Source organism: Callorhinchus milii, unplaced genomic scaffold, assembly GCF_018977255.1.
Source record: "Callorhinchus milii isolate IMCB2004 unplaced genomic scaffold, IMCB_Cmil_1.0 Scaffold7, whole genome shotgun sequence".
In the NCBI taxonomy this organism is placed as follows: domain Eukaryota; kingdom Metazoa; phylum Chordata; class Chondrichthyes; order Chimaeriformes; family Callorhinchidae; genus Callorhinchus; species Callorhinchus milii.
The window spans coordinates 7,462,511-7,482,436 of NW_024704748.1; the positions used below are offsets into that span (position 1 = coordinate 7,462,511).

The 19,926-nt window shown below is 42.7% G+C and overlaps 1 protein-coding gene across 1 annotated transcript in view; it reads right to left on the reverse strand.

Annotated features, from left to right (window-relative positions):
* LOC103182775 (nuclear-pore anchor-like) overlaps positions 1 to 19,926 on the reverse strand; it is a 168,099-nt gene that overhangs the window by 111,769 nt on the left and 36,404 nt on the right. The window contains exons 19-44 of the mRNA XM_042336810.1: positions 19,277 to 19,303; positions 19,065 to 19,091; positions 16,398 to 16,433; positions 16,067 to 16,108; positions 15,152 to 15,178; positions 14,933 to 14,959; positions 13,362 to 13,379; positions 13,027 to 13,062; positions 12,474 to 12,500; positions 11,811 to 11,834; positions 11,106 to 11,141; positions 9,971 to 9,997; positions 9,099 to 9,134; positions 8,231 to 8,254; positions 7,667 to 7,687; positions 7,236 to 7,265; positions 7,026 to 7,061; positions 6,096 to 6,131; positions 4,687 to 4,713; positions 4,553 to 4,588; positions 4,044 to 4,070; positions 3,536 to 3,571; positions 2,109 to 2,135; positions 1,890 to 1,925; positions 1,442 to 1,468; positions 899 to 934 (exon numbers count right to left, since the gene is read on the reverse strand). Coding sequence (XP_042192744.1) covers positions 899 to 934; positions 1,442 to 1,468; positions 1,890 to 1,925; positions 2,109 to 2,135; positions 3,536 to 3,571; positions 4,044 to 4,070; positions 4,553 to 4,588; positions 4,687 to 4,713; positions 6,096 to 6,131; positions 7,026 to 7,061; positions 7,236 to 7,265; positions 7,667 to 7,687; positions 8,231 to 8,254; positions 9,099 to 9,134; positions 9,971 to 9,997; positions 11,106 to 11,141; positions 11,811 to 11,834; positions 12,474 to 12,500; positions 13,027 to 13,062; positions 13,362 to 13,379; positions 14,933 to 14,959; positions 15,152 to 15,178; positions 16,067 to 16,108; positions 16,398 to 16,433; positions 19,065 to 19,091; positions 19,277 to 19,303 — 789 coding nt within the window. The remainder of the gene's footprint in view (positions 1 to 898; positions 935 to 1,441; positions 1,469 to 1,889; positions 1,926 to 2,108; positions 2,136 to 3,535; positions 3,572 to 4,043; positions 4,071 to 4,552; positions 4,589 to 4,686; positions 4,714 to 6,095; positions 6,132 to 7,025; positions 7,062 to 7,235; positions 7,266 to 7,666; positions 7,688 to 8,230; positions 8,255 to 9,098; positions 9,135 to 9,970; positions 9,998 to 11,105; positions 11,142 to 11,810; positions 11,835 to 12,473; positions 12,501 to 13,026; positions 13,063 to 13,361; positions 13,380 to 14,932; positions 14,960 to 15,151; positions 15,179 to 16,066; positions 16,109 to 16,397; positions 16,434 to 19,064; positions 19,092 to 19,276; positions 19,304 to 19,926) is intronic.

Here is a 19,926-nt window from a genome sequence, read left to right on the forward strand (position 1 = left end):
AACACGGTAGCCTATTGGGATGGAATGTGCTCTTTCTCTCTCTATTTGCCTTCTCTCTTTCTCCCTATTTTTCTCTTTCACTCTCTCTGTCAAGTGGGCTGCGGGAGGAGGGGGTCTCGAGACAAAAAAATATAGAAATTGGGAGAAAATGGGGAAAAATAAACGACCAATGTATTTACCTCTTGATTTTTGTCTCATCAATTCCTCTATAAACATAATTATTATTATTATTATTAACAATCAATGTCATCAACATCATAAACAACATCATCATGGAGTCCTGATTCCCAGGCAGGTCAGGGCAAGGCGTGGGGCGAGTTTCCTTACTCCACACAACACACACGCCTCTGTTTACCGACCAGTAATTAGGAATCCGGTTGTTAGTCGATTGGCGGATCGCTTTTCCAGGGGTAAAAATCCCTTCGAAAATAATAATAATTTGGTCATTCAATCCACGACTGTGCGCAATTGTTGCGATTCACCTACAAATTATACATCCTCTACACTTAACAGTATACTTTGCGACGCGCTTTCAGACGTCTGCGAATTGATTGTATATTTTGTGGGCGAAACGCGACAACCAATTGCGCACAGCACAGTCCCACAAACAGCCGTGGGTTGAGTGACCAAATTATTATTATTATTTTTGTTTGAAGGAATTATTACCCTCGGAAAAGCGATCCGCCAATCGACTAACAAGTGGGTTCCTACTTAGCTCCAGGTAAACAGAGACGTGCGTTTGGAGCAAGGAAACTTGCCGAACATTTCGCCCTAACCTGCTCGGGAAATGAATCCAGGTCCTCTCGCTTGCGAGGCGAGTGCTCTAACCACTGAGCTACAGGACTCCACAAAGACAGGTTAAGGTGGGGAAGAGGTGAAAGGAGAGAAATATGTTTACCTGATGTTTCAAGGCTATTTTTACAATCACTGAGTTCTGCATGTGAGAAAAGAAAAGTTATTTTTCTCAAACTATGTCTGACGGGATTTCGCAGCTTGTAATAAGAACAATAATGATCCTTGCATTTGATAAAGAACCATATCACGTGTTCTAAATGTCTCAAAGCGTTTCACAGGATTTAATGAAAAGTGCAGTGAGCGTGTGTTTTGTGGGTGAAACGCGGCAGTCAATTGCGCACAGCAGCGTCCAACAAACAGCCCTGGATTGAGTGACCAAATTATTATTTTTTTCGGAGGGATTATTACCCCTAGGAAAAGCGATCTGCCAATCCTCTAACAACCAGCATTTAATATTTTGTATAAAATAAGAAGAATAATCCTTGATTTCAACACAGCGCCTTATCATGTCGTTGAGACGTCTCAAAGCGCTTCCCAGGATACGCTGTAAAGTGAATCGACTATATTTTATGGGCGAAACGAACAGCAGTAAAGAAAATGCAATTAAAACCCAATGAATCGTAATTAAATTTAGTTGATTAATTACCTTTCTGCAATGCAGGCACGGCTTCGTCTGTTGAATTATAACATTCCGTGATAATTTCCAATCATTATTATGATATTATTATTACACGGTGCCTTATCACGTCGGGAGGGAGGATGTCTCCAAGTACTTCACGGGGAGGCTGGGAAAGGGGGAGAGGGAGGTGACCATAGGTACAATCGAAGGGGAAGGTCTTCAGAGCAGATGGGGAAGGAAGGAATGGGCAAGGCGGAGGGATAGAGGAAGAGTGTTCCAGATTTTCGGGGAGCAGTGGCTGAAAGTGGGGCCACCAATGGTGGAACAGAAGTCACGAGGGACAAATAAGAGGCCGAAGCCAGTTGAGCAGAGGCAGCAGATGGTGGAGTGGGGGTATAACAGATCGGAGAGGTAGGAGGTGTCAAGGCACGAAGGGATTTGAAAAGAAGATCTTAATTAAAAAATATAATCTTACCTCTTTTTTTCAAAGATAACTGACACCGTTTTAGATCTGAGGAATTAGAAGGAAAAAAGGGGTTTAAAAGTCTCGGTTGAATGACAGAATTAATTAACATTTCAAATTTTGATAAAAGATTAAAAAAAAATTGAATTAAATTAAAATTTCAAAAAAATTAAACAAATGTAAACGCTACGAGCGCATTTAAACCAGAAAAACTTTTATTGGAATAAATACCTATCCTTAAATCCTCCATCAATTGTTCTGGGAAACAAAAGAAAATAAAGTTTCAATTGATATTTTTAATAATAATAATCCTTGCATTTGGAGTCCTGTAGCTCAGTGGTTAGAGCAGTCGCCTCGCAAGCGAGAGACCTGGGATCGATTCCCGGGCAGGTCAGGGCGAAACATTGGACAAGTTTCCTTACTCCACACACGTGCCTCTGTTTTCCTAGTAGTAAGTAGGAACCCGGTTGTTAGTCGATTGGAGGATCGCTTTTCTGGGGGTAATAATCCCTTCAAAATAAATAATAATTTTGTTGCTCAATCCACGACTGTTTGTGGGATGTTTCTGTGCGCAATTGGTTGTCACAAAATATACAGTCAATTCACTTTACAGTGTATCCTGTGAAGTGCTTTGAGACGTCTCGAAGCCCTGTATCAAACGCAAGGATTATTATGTTATTATTTGTGTGAAAAAAATCATAATCGTACCAGTTTTCTGAAGAGTTTCCTGTTTCTCCATTATTTCTGGAGTAAAATAGGATTGATCTCAGTGGCAAAATCTCAAACAATCAACGTTCCAATCGCTCGCTTGCTTCATGGCTGTTTGTGGGGACATCTCTGCGCAAATTGCCTGCTGTGTTTCGCCCCCAAAATACAGTCAATTCACTTTACAGTATATTCTGTGAAGCGCTTTGAGAAGTCTCGAAGACTTGATAAGGCGATATATCAAATGCAAGGATTATTATTATGATATATCGAATTATTATTAATTATTCTCATTGAATTTATAATCCTTGTAAATACTTTCCCGATCTTATTCCTACCTTGGAACACTCCCCCTCTATCACTCCTCCTCCCTCCCTTCCTTCCTTCCGGTTGCGCCTGAAGACCTTCCTCTTCAGCCATGGCTACGGTCACCTCCCCCTTCTCTCTCCCTACACCCCCCCACCCCCCCCCGCCCTTGGCTTCACTTTCAAGCGTGAGGGACGCAATGTAAATGCAAGTTGTTGTTGTACCTTTCTCTTTAACTCGCTGGGATTGCTCTAAAACCCAGTGATATATTTCACATCAATATTCGAATTAAAATAAACACCAACAATATCATCATCACCAAATTATTATGTGGAATCCTGTATCTCAAATGGTTAGAGCGCTCGCCTCGCAAGCAAGAGGACCTGGGTTCGATTCCCGTGCGGGTCAGGGTGAAAGGTTGGGCAAGTTTATCTGGTTCTTAATCAATTGACGGATCGCTTTTTCCAGGGGTAATAATCCCACAAAACATACAGTCAATTTACTGAGACATCTCAAAGACGTGATAAAGCGCTACATTAAATTTAAGGATTATTATTACTATTGTTATATTCTGTGAAGCGCTTTGAGATGGCTCGAAGACATGATTATTATCAATATTATCGTCTCGCAAAAAGAGCTTTCTTTACCTGCATATAGTCGAGCTTCATTATGTTTCCGTAATTCTAAAAAAAACATTAAATATTACCGCAAATTGTGGAGGGGTGGGGGGAGGAGGAGGAGGGAAAAGGGGATTGAAGGGAAAATAATAATTCCCCCTTCCACTCTCGAGGCGAGTGCTCTAACCACTACACTGCAGGAAGGGGAAATTATTATTAATTAGAGCGCTCGCCTAGCAAGTGAGAGGACCTAGCAGTAAGTAGGAACCCAGTTGTTAGTCGATAGGTGAATCGCTTTCCAGGGTTAATAATCCCTCCAAAATAATAATAATAATTATTTGGTCACTGTTTGTGGGACACTGTTGTGCGCAATTGGCTGACGAGTTTCACCCACAAAATATACAGTCAATTCACTTTACAGTGAAGCGCTGTGAAGCTGTGAAGCGCTTTGAGACGTCTCGAAAATGTGACAAGGCGCTGCACAAAATGAAAGGATGATTATTATTATTAGTATTATTATTATATTTGTTCTGATTACCTGTCTCCCTGTTTCGCAGTATTTCTTCTAGAGAAAGAACAATAATGCAGCAGTAATAATAGCAATCAATACAGCTTTTCAACGGGAGGAGTTCTCAAAGCACTTTGCAGGATTTGCACAGTGAAATGTATTGCACAGCGACATCTCCGCAATCAGCTGTGAAGCGAGCGGGCGATTTTATCTGGGGGATTGTCAGCCAAGACACCGGGTGAAAGAGAGAGAGAGAAACTCTCTTCTCTTTTCCCGACAGTGCCCCAGGAGATCTTTAACGTCCGCCCTGAACAGGACACAGATGGGGAGGGAGGTTTGACACCTCATCCGAAGGACGGCATCTCCAACAACGTGCGCTCTCTCTCTCTCTCCCCCCACCCAGCGCTGCTCTGAAGTGTCAACTTAGACTATATGAGTTCCGAGTCCCTGGCGCGAAGGGCGAGAGAGAGAGCGAGCAAATGAGACAGTCGAAAGAAAAGAAACCAATTTTTTTTATTATTAAGAGATTGATTTGTTACCTGCTTGGTTGAGAGTTTCCTGACATTTATTGAGTTCTGCAGGGGGGAAAAAAGGCACGAGTAAAACAATAACTGAATCACCTTAAACAATAAAACGGATGAATTTTGCAATATTATTTTTATGTATGTACAACCTGTGACTTTCAGCTTCAATGATTCTTCTGGAAAAAACAAACCGATTTAGCAATAATAATCCTTGCATTTAGTGCTTCGCCCACAAAATACAGTCACAACCCATTACAGTATTGTCTGTGAAGCGATTTGAGACGTCTCGAAGATGTGATAAGGCACTGTATCAAATGCAAGGATTATTATCGTTATTATTTGATACAGTGCCTTATCACGTCATTGAGATCTTTCAAAGCGCTTCATAGAATATACTGTAAAGTGAATTGGCTGTATACGTTGTGGGCAAAACGCAGCAGTGACCAAATTATTATTATTATTATTATTATTTATTCTGCATTTTTTTAAGGGGCTTTTATCACCCCCAGGAAAGCAACCATCAACCGAGTTCCATAAATATATATCGACTTATTTTCCTTTTACCTGNTTTTTTACTGCTGTCTCGACATTTATTGAGTTCTGTGGTTCAACAATGGAAAGTGTTATATTACTATTAATAATAATCCTTGCATTTGATACAGCCCCTGGTTACGTCTTAAAGCGCTTTGCGGGATTTTCACCATGAAGTGTAGTGACTGTGCATTTTGCGCGGAGTGCCTGACGTCTCCGCAAACTGCTATGAAGCGAGCGAGCGATTTTATCTGTCGGACAGGACAACAGGAGACAGAGAGAGAGAAACTCCCTTCTCCTTACCTGATAGAATTATTCCTTATTTTATAAACATTTTTTTTTAATTTCTCGAATTCTTTGATTCGTTTTTGAGATTTCACCTTTATCTTTTTCCTTCAATGAATGTTCTGAAACGGGAAGATTTAAATCATTTCGTTTCCGTCACACAGTCACTGCACTTTACAGTGGACACTGTGAATCGCTTTGAGACGTCTCGAGCGATGCACCTTATCATATCGAGAGGGAGGATGTCTCAAAGCATTTTTCACCGCAAAGTGTAGTGACTGTGCATTTCACAGGCAGCCCCCATTTAGAATAATAATCCTTGCATTTGATATAGTGCCTTATCACCATATCAAGTGTTTCAGAGAATACACTGTAAAGGTGTAGTAATTGTACATTTTGTGGGCGAAACCCGGCAGCCAATTGCGCACAGCAGTGACCCACAAACAGTCGTGGATTGGGTGACCAAATTATTATTATTTGTTGAAGGGATCATTACCCTGGAAAAGCGATCCGCCAATCGACTTCCTACTAACTGTTGGGTAAACAGAGGCGTGTGTGTGTGTATGTGTGTGCGTGTAGTAAGGAAACTTACCCAACATTTTGCCCTGACCTGCCTGGGAATCGAACCCAGGTCCTCTCGCTTGCGAGGCGAGTGCTCTAACCACTGATACAGGACTTCACGGCTCATAACATCTCGCCGAAGGATGGAATCGTTTAGTTATACTTTGACGTTCAGCCTCACCCAAGTATTTTCTGCCTTCCTGATTTTTATGGAGTTCTGGAAATCAATTATATAATCTGTTAATTATCACATTTCAGAGACTACAAGCGCTTCGGATGATGTGTGTCAAAAAGTCTGCCATAATAATGTCATAATAATCACGTCGGGAGGACGTCTCAAAGCGCTTCGCAGGATTTTGAGCTGTGAGGTGTAGTGACTGTGCGTTTTGCGCACGGCAACATCCTCGGAAACAGCCGTGAAGCGAGCGAGTGATTTTATCTGGGGGATTGTTGGCTGGGAGACCGGGAGAGAGAGAGAAACTCCCTTCTCTTTTCCCGACAGGCTGCGGGAGATCTTTAACGTCCGCCCTGAAAAGGGCACAGTCGGGGAGGGAGGGAGTGAGTGAGGTTTCACGTCTCATCCAAAGGATGGCGTTTCCGACAATTCAGCATTCTCTCGCTCTCCCCCCAGCGCTGCGCTGGAATGTCAGGTTAGTCTCTATGAGTTCCGAGTTTTTATTAATCTTATTTTTCTAATAGATCATTGATGTAAAAATCGTTTCACCTTCCTCTCTTTCCCGCAGAAATTGTTCTTTAAATAATGAAATTTAATCACGTTTAAATAATATGATTATTATTCCTTGAATTTGATATTGAGCCTTTTTACGTCTTCGAGACGTCTCAAAGCACTTCAATTGATATACTATAAAGTGAATTGACTGTATATTTTGTGGGCAAAACGGGTCAGCTAATTGTGCACAACAATGTTCCGCAAACTGTCATGGATTGAGTGACTAAATTATTTTTTGTGTATTTGAAGGGATTATCACTCCCGGAAAAGAAACTTGCCCAAGGTATTGCTCTGAGCCACCCGGGAATCGAACCCAGGTCCGCTCGCTTGCGAGGCGAGTGCTGTAACCACTGAGCGCCAGGACTCCATTATATATGTTACCTGTGTTTTTAAGAGTCTCCATATATTTCTTTTTTTCTGCAAATAGAAATGTCAAACAGTTAGCCATTGACACTGCAAATATCCCAAGCGAGCAATTTTATCTGGGACATCGAGAGGGAGACAAGCGCCCGAAGGGTAGACAGAGAAAGAGAGATAGAATGAGAGAAAAGAAATTCCCTTATCTTTTTCGATATCAATTTATTTGCCTACCTTCCTTCAACTTATTTTGTATTTCTTTCTCTGTGGAATGAAGACGTAAATGAGTCTGACATTCCTCCAAAAAAAAATCTCCAAATAGGTCAATGACTGGCATTTGACGTGGAGTCCTGTAGCTCAGTGGTGAGAGCGCTTGCCTCGCAAACGAGAGGACCTGGGTTTGATTCCCGGGAGGGTCAGGGCAAAACATTAGGGGTACGGAGTTTAATGTGTGTGAGGGGGAGCCAGTGGAGCCTGGCGAGGACTGTTGTGAAGGTGGTACGGAGTTTACTGTGTTTGTGAGGTAAGAAGCCAGTGGAACCTGGAGAGGACTGGGGTGATGGCGGGGGAACGACGGAGTTTTGTGAGGGTGAGTCTCTGGGCGACGGAGTTTTTAATTAATTTGATGTCCTCCTGACATGAAAGGGAGTAAATGTGAATTTTACCGTTTTCGATGTCCAATTTGTCTGTAAAACAAATTGTAATAACCAATTAATAATTATTAACACCATCAATAATAATAATCCTTACATTTGATATAGCGCCTTATCACGTCTTCAAGATATCTCAAAGCGCTTCACGGAATACACTGTAAAGTGTATATTTTGTAGGCAAAACGTGGCAGCCAATTGCACACAGAGGTGTTCTACAAGTCGTCGTGGACTGAGTGACCAAATTATTATCATTTTGTTTTGGAGGGATTATTATTCCCGGAAAAGCGATCCGCCAATCGACTAACAAGCAGGTTCCTACTTATTGCGATGTGTGTGAGGAATAAGGAAACTTGGCCAACTTGACTTGCCGGGAATTAAATGCTTGCGAGGCGAGTGATCTAACCACTGAGATACAGGACTCCAACTCAACATCATCAATAATTAGATTTTAAAGGAGAATAAAGAAGGGAAAAATAAAGGTTCATATGTTATTATTTATTCAGCGGCTTAGGATGTCCTTCCGACGTGAAAGGCGCTATACAATGTAATGCTGTTGTTGTTGTATCCAGTACTCACTTATTTTTTTGCACATCTCAAATTCTGTATGTTTGATTTTTTTTGGGGGGGAGAGAAATAAACAGAAATATAGTGTGTTACTTGCAATGTATCAGAAAATAAATATCACTGTTTCCTAAATAAATCCCTTTTATCCCCAAATCGTATTTTACAATACAAATTTGAGTTTGATCATATAAATAATCCTTGAATTTGATACAGCGCCTTATCACGTCTTCGAAACGTCTCAAAGCGCTTCACAGGATACATTGTAAAGTGTAGTGACTGTATATGTTGTAGGTGAAACGTGGCAGCCATTTGCGCACAGCAGTGAGTGAGTGAGTGAGTGAGTGAGTGTTCTTGAGACGGAGATGGGATGAGGTGAGGGAGGAAGGGAGGGAGGGACGGAGGGAGATAAGTTATGAAATGTTTTATTAATTCGATTCAATTCCAGTTTCAATTCATATTTTTACCGTCTTTTTTCCTAATCAGTCTCTGATCTATAATATAAATAATTCTTGCATTTGATAATAGCGCCTTATCACGTCTTCGAGACGTCTCAAAGCGCTTCACAGAATATACTGTAAAGTGCAGTTTTGTGGGCGAAACACGGCAGCTAATTGCGCACAGCAGTGTCCCACAAACATTCATGGATTGAGTGACCAAATTATTATTATTTATTTATGAGAGATACGAGAGTGAATGAAACTCCCTTCAATGTCCGCCTTGAACAGGGCGCAGACGAGTAGGCAGGGAGTGAGCGAGGTTTAACCTCTCATCCGAAGGACGGCGTCTCCGACATTGCGGCACTTTCCCTCGCTCTCCATCCCCCAGCACTGCGCTGGAGTGTGAGCTTCGACTATATGAGTTCCAAGTCCCCAAATCTTACCTTCCTCCTCCAGAGTTTTTCTAAGTTGATTAATTTCTGCGGAAAATTGGGACACAGAATTGGATTGGAAAATCAAAATCAACATTCTTTGATTTCAGCCACCTTCCCTTCCTTCCTCCCTCGCTCTCTCCCTCCCTCTCTCCTGAGTTTAGTGTGGATGGTATTTGCGTGGAGTCTTGTAGCTCAGTGGTTAGAGCACTTGTCTCGCAAGGACCTGGGTTCGATTCCTGGCGGGTCAGTGAGAAACCTTAGGCAAGTTTCCTTACTCCACACACGCCTCTGTTTTACCTAGCAGGAACCCGGTTATTAGTCAATTGGCACATACGCTTTTCTGGGGGTAATAATTCCATCAAAATAAATAAATAAATAAAAACAATAATAATGAGAATTTGGTCACTTAATCCACGACTGTTTGTGGGACACTGCTGTGCGCAATTGGCTGCCGTGCTTTGCCCACAAAATACGGTCAATTCACTTTACAGTATATCCTGTGAAGCGCTTTGAAACGTCTCGAAGGTGCGATTATAATGATCAAGCTACACCAAATATAAATGCAAAGCTTTATTATGTTACCAAGCTATACTAAATACAAATACTAAATATAGGACTCTGAATAAAATATCAAGCTTTATTGTACTTTAAACCTTTAACTACCTGCTTTCAGTTCAGTCTGTCTCTCTTCTGTTAGGTAAAGACATGGATAATCACACTTTAACCTTTAAGAGGAAGAGTCAGAGAGAGAGAACGAGAGAGACAGACAGAGATAGAGATTGAGAAAGCGACAGAGACAGCGAGAGGAAAGAGAGATAGAGAGAGGAAAAGACTGAGAGAGAATGAGAGCGAGCGAGAACATTGCACCACTTAATACTCACTTGTCTCCTTCAGTATCTCTTCCATTTCTACAAAAAAATTATAAATAGTAATTAATAATAAATAATCCTCACGATCAAAGTGAAGTGTAACAAATAACTACTGTATTTCTTTCACACGTGTTGTCCTATAGCTCAGTGGTTAGAGTACTCGCCTCGCAAGTGAGAGGACCTGAGTTCAATTCCCAGGCAGGTCAGGGCAAGAACCCTGTTCTTAGTCAATTGGCGGATCGCTTTTCCGGGGGTAATAATCCCTTCCAAAAAAAAGTATAATTTTATCACTTCAATCCATGACTGTTTGTGGGACACTGCCGTGCGCAATTGGTTTCCGCGTTTCGCCCACAAAATATAGTCACTACACTTCACAGTGTATCCTGTGAAGCACTTTGGGACGTCTCAAAGATGTGATAAGGCGCTACGTTAAATGTAAGTTTTTTTTTTAATTTTCCCTGTGATACATTTGCAAACAATATATATATGTTCAATCACCTGTTTTCTTGTGTTCCAAATCGCTCTCTACAGTCACGATTCAACAATCCAACATGTTATCACATTAATCTGGGTTAGATTTTAATATTCCTCATTTTATTAATAAGTCGGGAGGGAGAAAAGACGTCTTAAAGCGCTTCGTGGGACTTTCACCGTGAAGTGTAGTGACTGTGTGTGTTGTTTTGCGCATAGCGACGTCCCCACAAACAGTCGCGAAGCGAGTGAACAAGCAATTTTTTCTGGGGGTATTGTCGGCCAGGACACCAGGAGAGCGAGAGAAAGAAACTCCCTTCTCTTTTCCCGACAGCGCCGCGGGAGATCTTTAACGTCCGCCCTGAACAGGGCACAGACGGTGGAGGGAGGGAGGTAGTGAATGGGGTTTAATGTCTCATCCGAAGGATGGCGTCACCGACAATGCTGCACTCTCTCTCCCACCAGAGCTCCACTGGAAGATCAGCTTGGACTACGTCCCTTCATGTTTGTGTGTTAGTGGAGTGTGTGTTTGTGTGGTCGGGGGGGCACTCGAACCCACAAATTTCTGAATCGGAGGCGAGAGAGCGAGCGACTGGCACACACACACACACAGTGACACACACACACCACACAACACACACGTGTGTGTGAAGGTGTAAACTTGACTGAAACTTACCAATCTCTTCCTTTTGTGTGAGAAATAATTTTAGTGCTGAAAAGAAAAGAAAATTGATAGTTTGTTCCTTGTGAGACGGCAGGGAATGGGGACGGATTGTAATTTTGGCCATGGAGGGCTTTAAAGTTGAGGACGAGGATCTTAATGATCCTTATATTGGATATAGTGCCTTATCACGTCTTCGAGACGTCTCAAAAGTGCTTCACAGAATACACAGCAAAGTGAATTGACTGTGTGTTTTGTGGGCGAAACGCGACAGTCAATTGCACGCAGCAGTCTCACAAATAGTCGTGGATTGGGTGACCAAATTATTATTTTTTTAAGGGATTATTGCACCCGGAAAAGCGATTCACCAATCAACTAACAACCAGGTTCCTGCTTACTGCTAGGTGAACAAGAGGCACGTGTGTGGAGTAAGGAGCCTTGCATAAGGTTTCGCACTGCCGGGATTCAAACCCAGTTCCCCTCGCTTGCAAGGCGAGTGCTCTAACCACTAAGCTACAGGACTCCACTAACTCGATCTTGATCTCTGGGGGATGGGAAGCCAGTGGAGGGTGGAGATGACAGGGTCATGGAGCCTGGTGTTGGAGAGGGGGAGAAAGAGAGAGTGAAAGAGACGCAGACAGTGAGAGAGAGGGAGAGAGAGAGAGAGATATAAGGCGTATGAGTCAATTTAGTCAATCGCAGTAAATTACTAGCACAAACCTCCCTCTTGACGAAAAATCATCACTGCGAAGATTTAATAAACAAAGTTGAATAATAAAAATATTAATAATAATAATCCTTGCATTTAATACAGCGCCTTATCACATCTTCGCAAAGTCTCAAAGCGCTTCACAGGATACAATGTAAAGCGAATCGACTGCATGTCTTGTGTGCAAAACGCAGCAACCAATTGCGCACATCAGTGTCCCACAAACAGTCGTGGATTGAGTGACCAAATTATTACTATTTTTTTTTGAAGGGTTTATTACTCCCACAAAGACGATCCGCCAATCGACTAACAACCAAGCAAGTGCGTGGAATAAGGAGTAACTTGCCCAACGTTTAGCCCTGGACCAGCCCAGGGATTGAACCCAAGTCCTCTCGCTTGCGAGGCGAGTGCTCTAACCACTGAGCTACAGGACTCCAGATAGAGAGAGAAACTCCCTTCTCTTTTCCCAACAGCACCGCAGATCTTTAACCTCCGTCCTGAACAGGGCACAGACGGTGAGGGAGGAGCAGTGAGTGAGGTTTAACGTCTCATCCGAAGGACGGCGCCTCCGACAATGCGATGCTCTTTCTCTCTCTCCCCCCAGCGCTGCACTGAAGCGTCATCTTAGACTGTGATTTCCGAGACTGTACAAGAGAATAACAGCAATCATATACCTGCTTCTGCTTTGCGTAGATTTTTCTCTGTGAAAAAATGTTTCACATTAATGTCACAGGTTTACACACTCACTTTCACACACAGACGACACACACTCTGGGTTCCCCCAAACCTTGGCTCTTGCCAATCTGCGCCAACACAGAGAGAGAGAGAGGCAGCCATTCTCCGTGTGTGTTTCCTTGTGTGTACGTGTGTGTGTGTGTGTGTGTCAGACACCCAGCTGATCACGGTGACGGGTTTCCATGTGTGTGTGTATGTGTGTGTGTGTGTGTGTGCGTGTGTCAGACACTCAGCTGATCATGGTGATGGGTTTCCATGCGTGTGTGTGTCAGACACCCAGTTGTTCACGACGACGGGTTTCCATGTGTGTGTTTGTGTGTGTGTGAGAGAGAGAGACACCCAGCTGATCACGGTGACGGGTTCCCATGTGTATGTTTGTGTGTGTGTGTGTGTGTGTGTGTGTGTGTCAGACACCCGGATGATCACGGTGATGGGTTTCCGTGCGTGCGTGTGTGTCAGACACCTGGCTGACCTAAAAACAAATGTACTTACCAGCTTCATCTCGTTCGAGAACTAATTTCTCAAAATCTGTAGAGATCAAGAGAAAATATTCACAAATTAGATATTATTAATAATAATTATTGCATTTGATGTGGCGCCTTATCACGTCTTCGGACGTCTCAAAGCGCTTTAAAGTATATACTGTAAAGTGAATTGACTGTGCACAAGCTTTGCCACAAAATATACAGTCACATACACTTTGTCATGAAAATCAGGCGAAGCGCTTTGAGACATCCTCCCAATGTTATAAGGCGCTGTGATGAATGTATCAATGAATCCATCAAATTACGAATTAACCTTCGGTCAAAGAGACACCAAGTTCTTACCTGAAGTAGCATCGCATTCTGAAAATAGGCAGAGGAGTGAAAGAAATCTTATAACAATAGCAATAATAATAATCCTTGCATTTGACATAGCACCTTATCACGTCTTCGAGACTTCTGAAAGCACGTCAAAGAATATACTACAAAGTGGGATGGCTGTGTATTTTGTGGGATTATGACCCCCAGAAAAGCTATCTGCCAATTGTCTAACAAGCAGGTTCCTACTCTTGCTCGCGAGACGAGTGCTCTAACCGCTGAGCTACAGGACTCCATGATTAATGTTGGTTGTGCATGTAGTCAGAAACTTACTGCGCTGGGCACGTTTTAACTCTTCTTCTGTCATCCGTGTCAAAGAGAAAATAATAATAATAATAATCCTTGCATTTAATATAGCGCCTTATCACGTCTTTGACACATTTCAAAGCGCTTCACAGAAAATATGGTAAAGTGAATTGATTGTATATTTTGTGGGAGCAAAGTCAAAGGTTAATATTGAGATGTTTATCATTATTATTATTCAAAATTATTATTAATAGGAGGCAGTTGGATGGACGGACAGAAAATGAATAAAAGGAGGAAGAGAGGGAAGGAAGGAGGGAAGGAAGGATGGAGGGAGGGAATGAAGGGAAGGAAGAAAAGAAAGAAAGGAAGGAAAAAAGGCAAGGAGGAAGGAATGAGGTAACAAACAAGGGAACGAGAGAATGAATGAATGAATGAACAACTAACTAGATTTAAAAAATCACTAAATCAATACATAAAACAATGAATACCAATAAATCAATCAATAAATTCTAACCCTCTGCTCTCCCTCTCTCCTCACCTTTGTTTGACACAATCACTTTCAGTTCTGTGATCACTGATTATAATTTTAAAAATCACAATTAAAACCAATTTATAATAATAATAATCCTTGTATTTCTTATAGCGCCTTATCACATCTTCGAGACGTCTCAAAGCGCTTCACAGAACATACTGTAAAGTGTAGTGAATGTGTGTTGTTGGCGAAACGCGGCAGCCAATTTCACACAGCAACATCCCACGAACAGTCGTGGATTGAGCGACCAAATTACTATTATTTATTTTGAAGCGATTATTCCCCCCAGAAAAGCGATCCACCAATTGACTAACTAACCGGGTTCCTACTTACTATTAGGTAAACAGAGGCGTGTGTGTGTTGAGTAAGGAAACTTGCCCAATTTACCCCTAAAACAACCCTAACTTTGTCAAAACTGCCGTTCCAGCACAACGCTGGGGGCAAAGAATGCCGCATTGTCGGAGACACTGTCCTTCGAATGAGACATCAAACCTCACTCACTCCCTCTCCTTGCCCTGTCAGGGCAGACGTTAAATATCTCCCACAACTCTGTCAGGAAAAGAGAAGGGAATTTCTCTTTCTCTGTCTCCCTCTCTCTCTCTCTCACAGTCCTGGCCAAAAATCTCCCAGATACAATCGCCCGTAAAAACGCAGTTACTACACTTTATAGCGTATCCTGCAAAGTGCTGTTTGGGACGTCCGCCCACCGTGAAAGGCACTGCATGAAACTTAAGGATGGTTATTAATAATATTAATTTACCTTGTTTAATGTGATTTTTAGCATCGACTGTTGGCAAAACGAAAAAAAATCAAATATAAGATGAAATAAATAAACTCTGGATAAAATGAGATTACAATTCAGCAGAAACTAAAGACAAACGTGCAACTGAAATGATTGTTTTAGCCATTGTGCCCGCGCGCCTCTGGGTGTGTTATTATCATTTTTGATTAAAGCTATCACCCAAAAAAAGTTACTTACGCTTTTTCTTGGCATTTTCCTTCAAAGCTAAACGAATCAATACAAAATAAAATGTCTTATTAGGATTGACAACACATTTTATTATGTGCGAGGGAAAGCTAATAATAATAATAATCCTTGCATTTGATATAGCGCCTTATCGTGTCTTCGAGACACCTCAAAGCGCTTCACAGATTATACTGTAAAGTGTAGTGACTGTATATTTTGTCGGCAAAACGCAGCAGCCAATTGCGCACAGCAGTGTTCCACAAATAGCTGTGGATTTAGTGACTGCATTATTAATATTTTTTTCTTTTGAAGCATAAAGTATAATGGAGGTTATATAAACCGTATTGAGTGCACGGATTTTTATATTATGATTACAGTTGTTAATAAGTAACAATATTTTTTATTGTTCATAATTACCACGCTCTCCTTGTTCAAGTGCACTTTCTATAGCAGAAAAAAAATCAACAAATCTTTCTGCCCAAACTGGTTTGATATCTGGATAACCCATGTGGAAACCCGTCACTGTGATCAGCCAGCTCTTTGACATGCACACACACACACTGAAACCCGTCACCGTGATCAACCGGGTGTCTGATACAAACACACACACACATATACACACACAGAAACCCATCACCATGATTAACTGGGTGTCTGACGCACACACACACATACACACACACACTGTGATCAGCTGGGTGTCTGACACACACACACGGAAACCCGGCACCGTGATCAGCCAGGTGTCTGACACACACACACACACACGTATGCACACACAGAAACCCATCACCATGATGAACCGGGTGTCTGACGCACACACACACATACACACACACACGGAAACCCATCACTGTGATCAGCCAGGTGTCCGACACACACACACACACACACACACTCATGTTAGTTACACAGAGATGTGCTCACGTGAAGCTTTGTCATTAATTTGATAGATGTTTTCTCGCTTTTCTGCACAGAAAATTATTTTCAAATCAATCAACGGATTAATGGAAAGCTGACGGAAAGTTACCAATCGAGCGAGAGGGTTTTATTTTTAAATTGCTATCTAATGAATCTTGCGTCTCAGTCGCTCGCTTCCAAGTCAAAAGGTTGTGGGTTCGAGCCACACCACCCAACACGCACACTCATATAGTCTACGCTGACGCTCCAGCACAGTTCTGGGGGGTGGGTGGGGGTGGGGGGGAGAGAGCCAGAGAAGAGAGAAAGAGAAGAGTTAGAGTACTCCTCATCAACTCACTTTTTTTCTCTATCGATGTCTTTGCTGTCTTCAATGCTGTAGATAAAAAAAAACGCCAAATCGATGTCAGAAACCCGTCACCGTGATCAGCTGGGTGTCTGAGTGGATGTGTTTTGCAGAGGGTAGAGTGTTTCTCCGTCTCTTCCCAACCCACTGCCGTCCATTTACTGATAGCAATCTCAGCACCGGACAACTTAACCCTTTCGACTTCCTGCAAAGAGCCATCGCGATACACAAGCATTTAACCCTTCCATCAGGTCCCAAAGTTACCGCTTCCAATGGGGGTCTGCTTTGAGCTAGTCAGCTCCCTAACTCCAAATCTGATTTTAATCGAGTGTGAAACTCCAACGTAGGGTCTAGTAAAAGCCTTTCCCACAGAGTCCATCTTGGTCTTAAATCCTTTCAGCATTTCTCCCCTGCCCTGTGCTGCCGATTTGATGCCAACATCAGGCAGTTGAAATTTTAATTTTCCCTCCATGCTGTGATAAATTCCCGATTTTTGCTAAAATTGTAGTAGCAGCTGAGAGATTGCGTTCCTCAAAGTCGAAGTTGGTTTCGGCTCGAGTAAATTGGAAACTAAATGTATCTTAAGAGGAATCGATTCCCCCTCTTGACAGGACCCTTGCTATCGCGGAGTCAGCCCCCACTTGCAACGATCCCAAACAGGTCTTTTCCAATGACTCCAAGTGCCAGCGGGCAGCACTGCAAGATAATAATAATAATAAGATGGCATCTCGCAGAGACTCTAGCTCCGGCTGCACTTGGTCAAGATCTACACTGCCTTCTATCTCCCCTGCAAGCACACTTCTCCCTTTCTGTTCAGGCTCCTCTCCCACTACACTCTTACTGAGCACAGTTACCTTTAGCTACTAAAGATTATACATTTTTCCACATATAATAACCGGACTGCAGGAACGACTGGCAAGGCTCACAGACAATGGCCCCCTTGTCCTATCATGTACCCACAGGGATTTGAGAATTCTCTGCTTTGCTCTGAATTTTTTTCAGGTGTAGCCGATCCTACGCTGTTTTACTTTCATTTAATTTTTATTCGGGTCGATTAACCTCGTGCGTTACCCCCTCCCCACCCCCACCCCCGGCTGCAACGAAGCACACTCATTCCCTCTCTGTTTCTGCTACTGTAATTTTTCAACAGCTACACCTCGTCCGTATAGCCATTCCCCCATCTTGGTGCGTTCGCCCCATGTGTTTCGCGGAACGTTATATGTTAGTAATTTGTCCCGGTTGCTCTACCTACCAGTCGCCTGTATCTACCATTATCTGATCTCTACACTCCAGCAGAAATAAATTCCCAAGTTCTATGTCAATGTCCTCGAGCCCCGTGTCGGGGCGCCAAGTGCGACGGTTCTCACTCTTCGTTGTACTACTTGTGAAGTTTAGTAACTTTTGCGGACCAAGTGGCCTCTAGTCCTTTCGTAAACCTGCCAGGGAGAGTCCCTGCTCGAAGGCGTCTCGGCCGAGCCAGAATCAAGTCCCTCACGGGTATTCCCGGTTAACTCCAATGACCGGTAACTGGGTGGGGGTGCGGCTGTCGACAGATGCTCTCTAAGAGACTTACTCATTTTCTTGTCTTGGGAGATTTACAGAGACTCGAGGAAACAATCGGTTAAAAACAACAGGTCTGTATTAAGACCGAACAACCCTAGGCTCCCTGGGCAGATAAGGACGACCACAATGTAAGCTAGACAGCATCGGGGGTCAAATATAATTAACACACAAGAGAACTATAACAACCAGCAGCACAATACCACATCCATATAAAGCCACTTAAACCGACCTGACTTGCACAGTGATCCTGTTTCACGTCGGTACTTACCGGGTGGCGCCCATTAGACAGCAACCAGGAAGCGTACACCGAGCACTGCATTTCATAGGGCCCTTGGGCTCCACCCGCACATGCGTGTGGCTTTTTTTTTCCCCACGTGAGCGTCCATGCGACTTTCCAGTCGGTTTGCTCACCGCCTGTCAATCAAGCAACCTCCAGTCCAGCTGTTGTTTCAGGCCGGGCATCTGGTGTATGCTGTTTTGCTGTTTCTTTTGCAAACAGCTTTGCAACTAAATCGTTTGCAAGCTTTTGCTTCACCAGAATCTAATTAAAAGGGGTAAGTCTCCCCCACTGCCCTTAAATAATATTATGTAGCTATATAACTATATATATATATATTACTTACATGTTACTGAGGGGGGGGGGGTACACAAAGAGGGTAACTGTGACAACAACAACACACACGGAAACCCGTCACCGTGATCAGCCAGGTGAGTTTTTCTCTCTCTCGCTCTCTCCCCCGGTGTCCCGGCTGATAGATAAAATCGCTCGCACGCTTCGTGGCTGTTCGCGAAGACCGCGCTGTGAGCAAAACGGGGCCTGCCCGCAAAGCGCTTTGAGAGATCCTCCCTCCCTCCCAACGTGATAAGGAGCCTTGTCGAGCGGCGAGTATTTTTATTATTATTAATAATTATGATTTATCATCATTAATGGGTATTAATTATTATGATTATTACCAGCTTTGATATTTGCCGCTTTCCTATCTGTAATAAATAAACATGATGTAGGAAGGAAATGCTACAGTTATTACAAATTATTTAATAATCCCATTATTTCTAACTGTGTTTTATGATATTTTAATTTTTAAAAGAAATTCTCACCATAGTTGAAATCCATTTGGATGAAATCTGCAAAATTCATGGAAGAAATTTACAGTTTGAATTAATGATGCATATTCAGGCATTTGGGGAGTGGGGATGAGGAGGAAAGAAATGGATAGTGGCAGAGAGAGATGGAGAGTGAGATGGAGTGATGGACAGAGACAGAGTGACGTGGACAGAGGGTGAGAGAGAGAGAGACAGAGAAAATATACCTTTCTTTTTTAGTTCAATTCTGGTCCCTGGGGTGAGAGGGGAGATGGAATAAAAATGGCCCGACTCAACAATAAATATCTCAATAAAATAATAACAAACACGAATAAAATAAATAATAATAATGTGGTCACTCAATCCATGACTGTTTGTGGGATGTTGCTGTGCGCAATTGGCTGCCACGTTTCGCCCACGAAACATACAGTCTCTACACTGTACAGTGTATCCCGTGAAGTACTTCGAGACGTTATTATTATTATTAATTCTAACACGTTACAGAGTTTGTGTGATGTTTCGAAAAATAGATTGGAACAAAGCATGTTAAGGAGATGATCTGATCGAGCACTTTAAGATTAAATTAAAGAATTCTAATAATAATACTCCTTGCATTTGATATACAACAACAACTTGCTCTTATACAGCACCTTACATGCAGAGATAGCATCTCAGAAGGCTTAACAGTGGCGGAGCCTGACTCCAAGTTGGGGAGGAGGAGGTGGCCATAAGCACGGTCGAAGAGGAAAGTTTTCAGGCGGGACATGAAAAAGGGGAGAGTGGGGGCGAGGCGGAAGGATTGAGGGAGAGTGTTCCAGATTCTCAGGGAGTAGTGGCTGAAAGCACGACCTCCGATGGTGGGCGGAGAGTGCGAGGG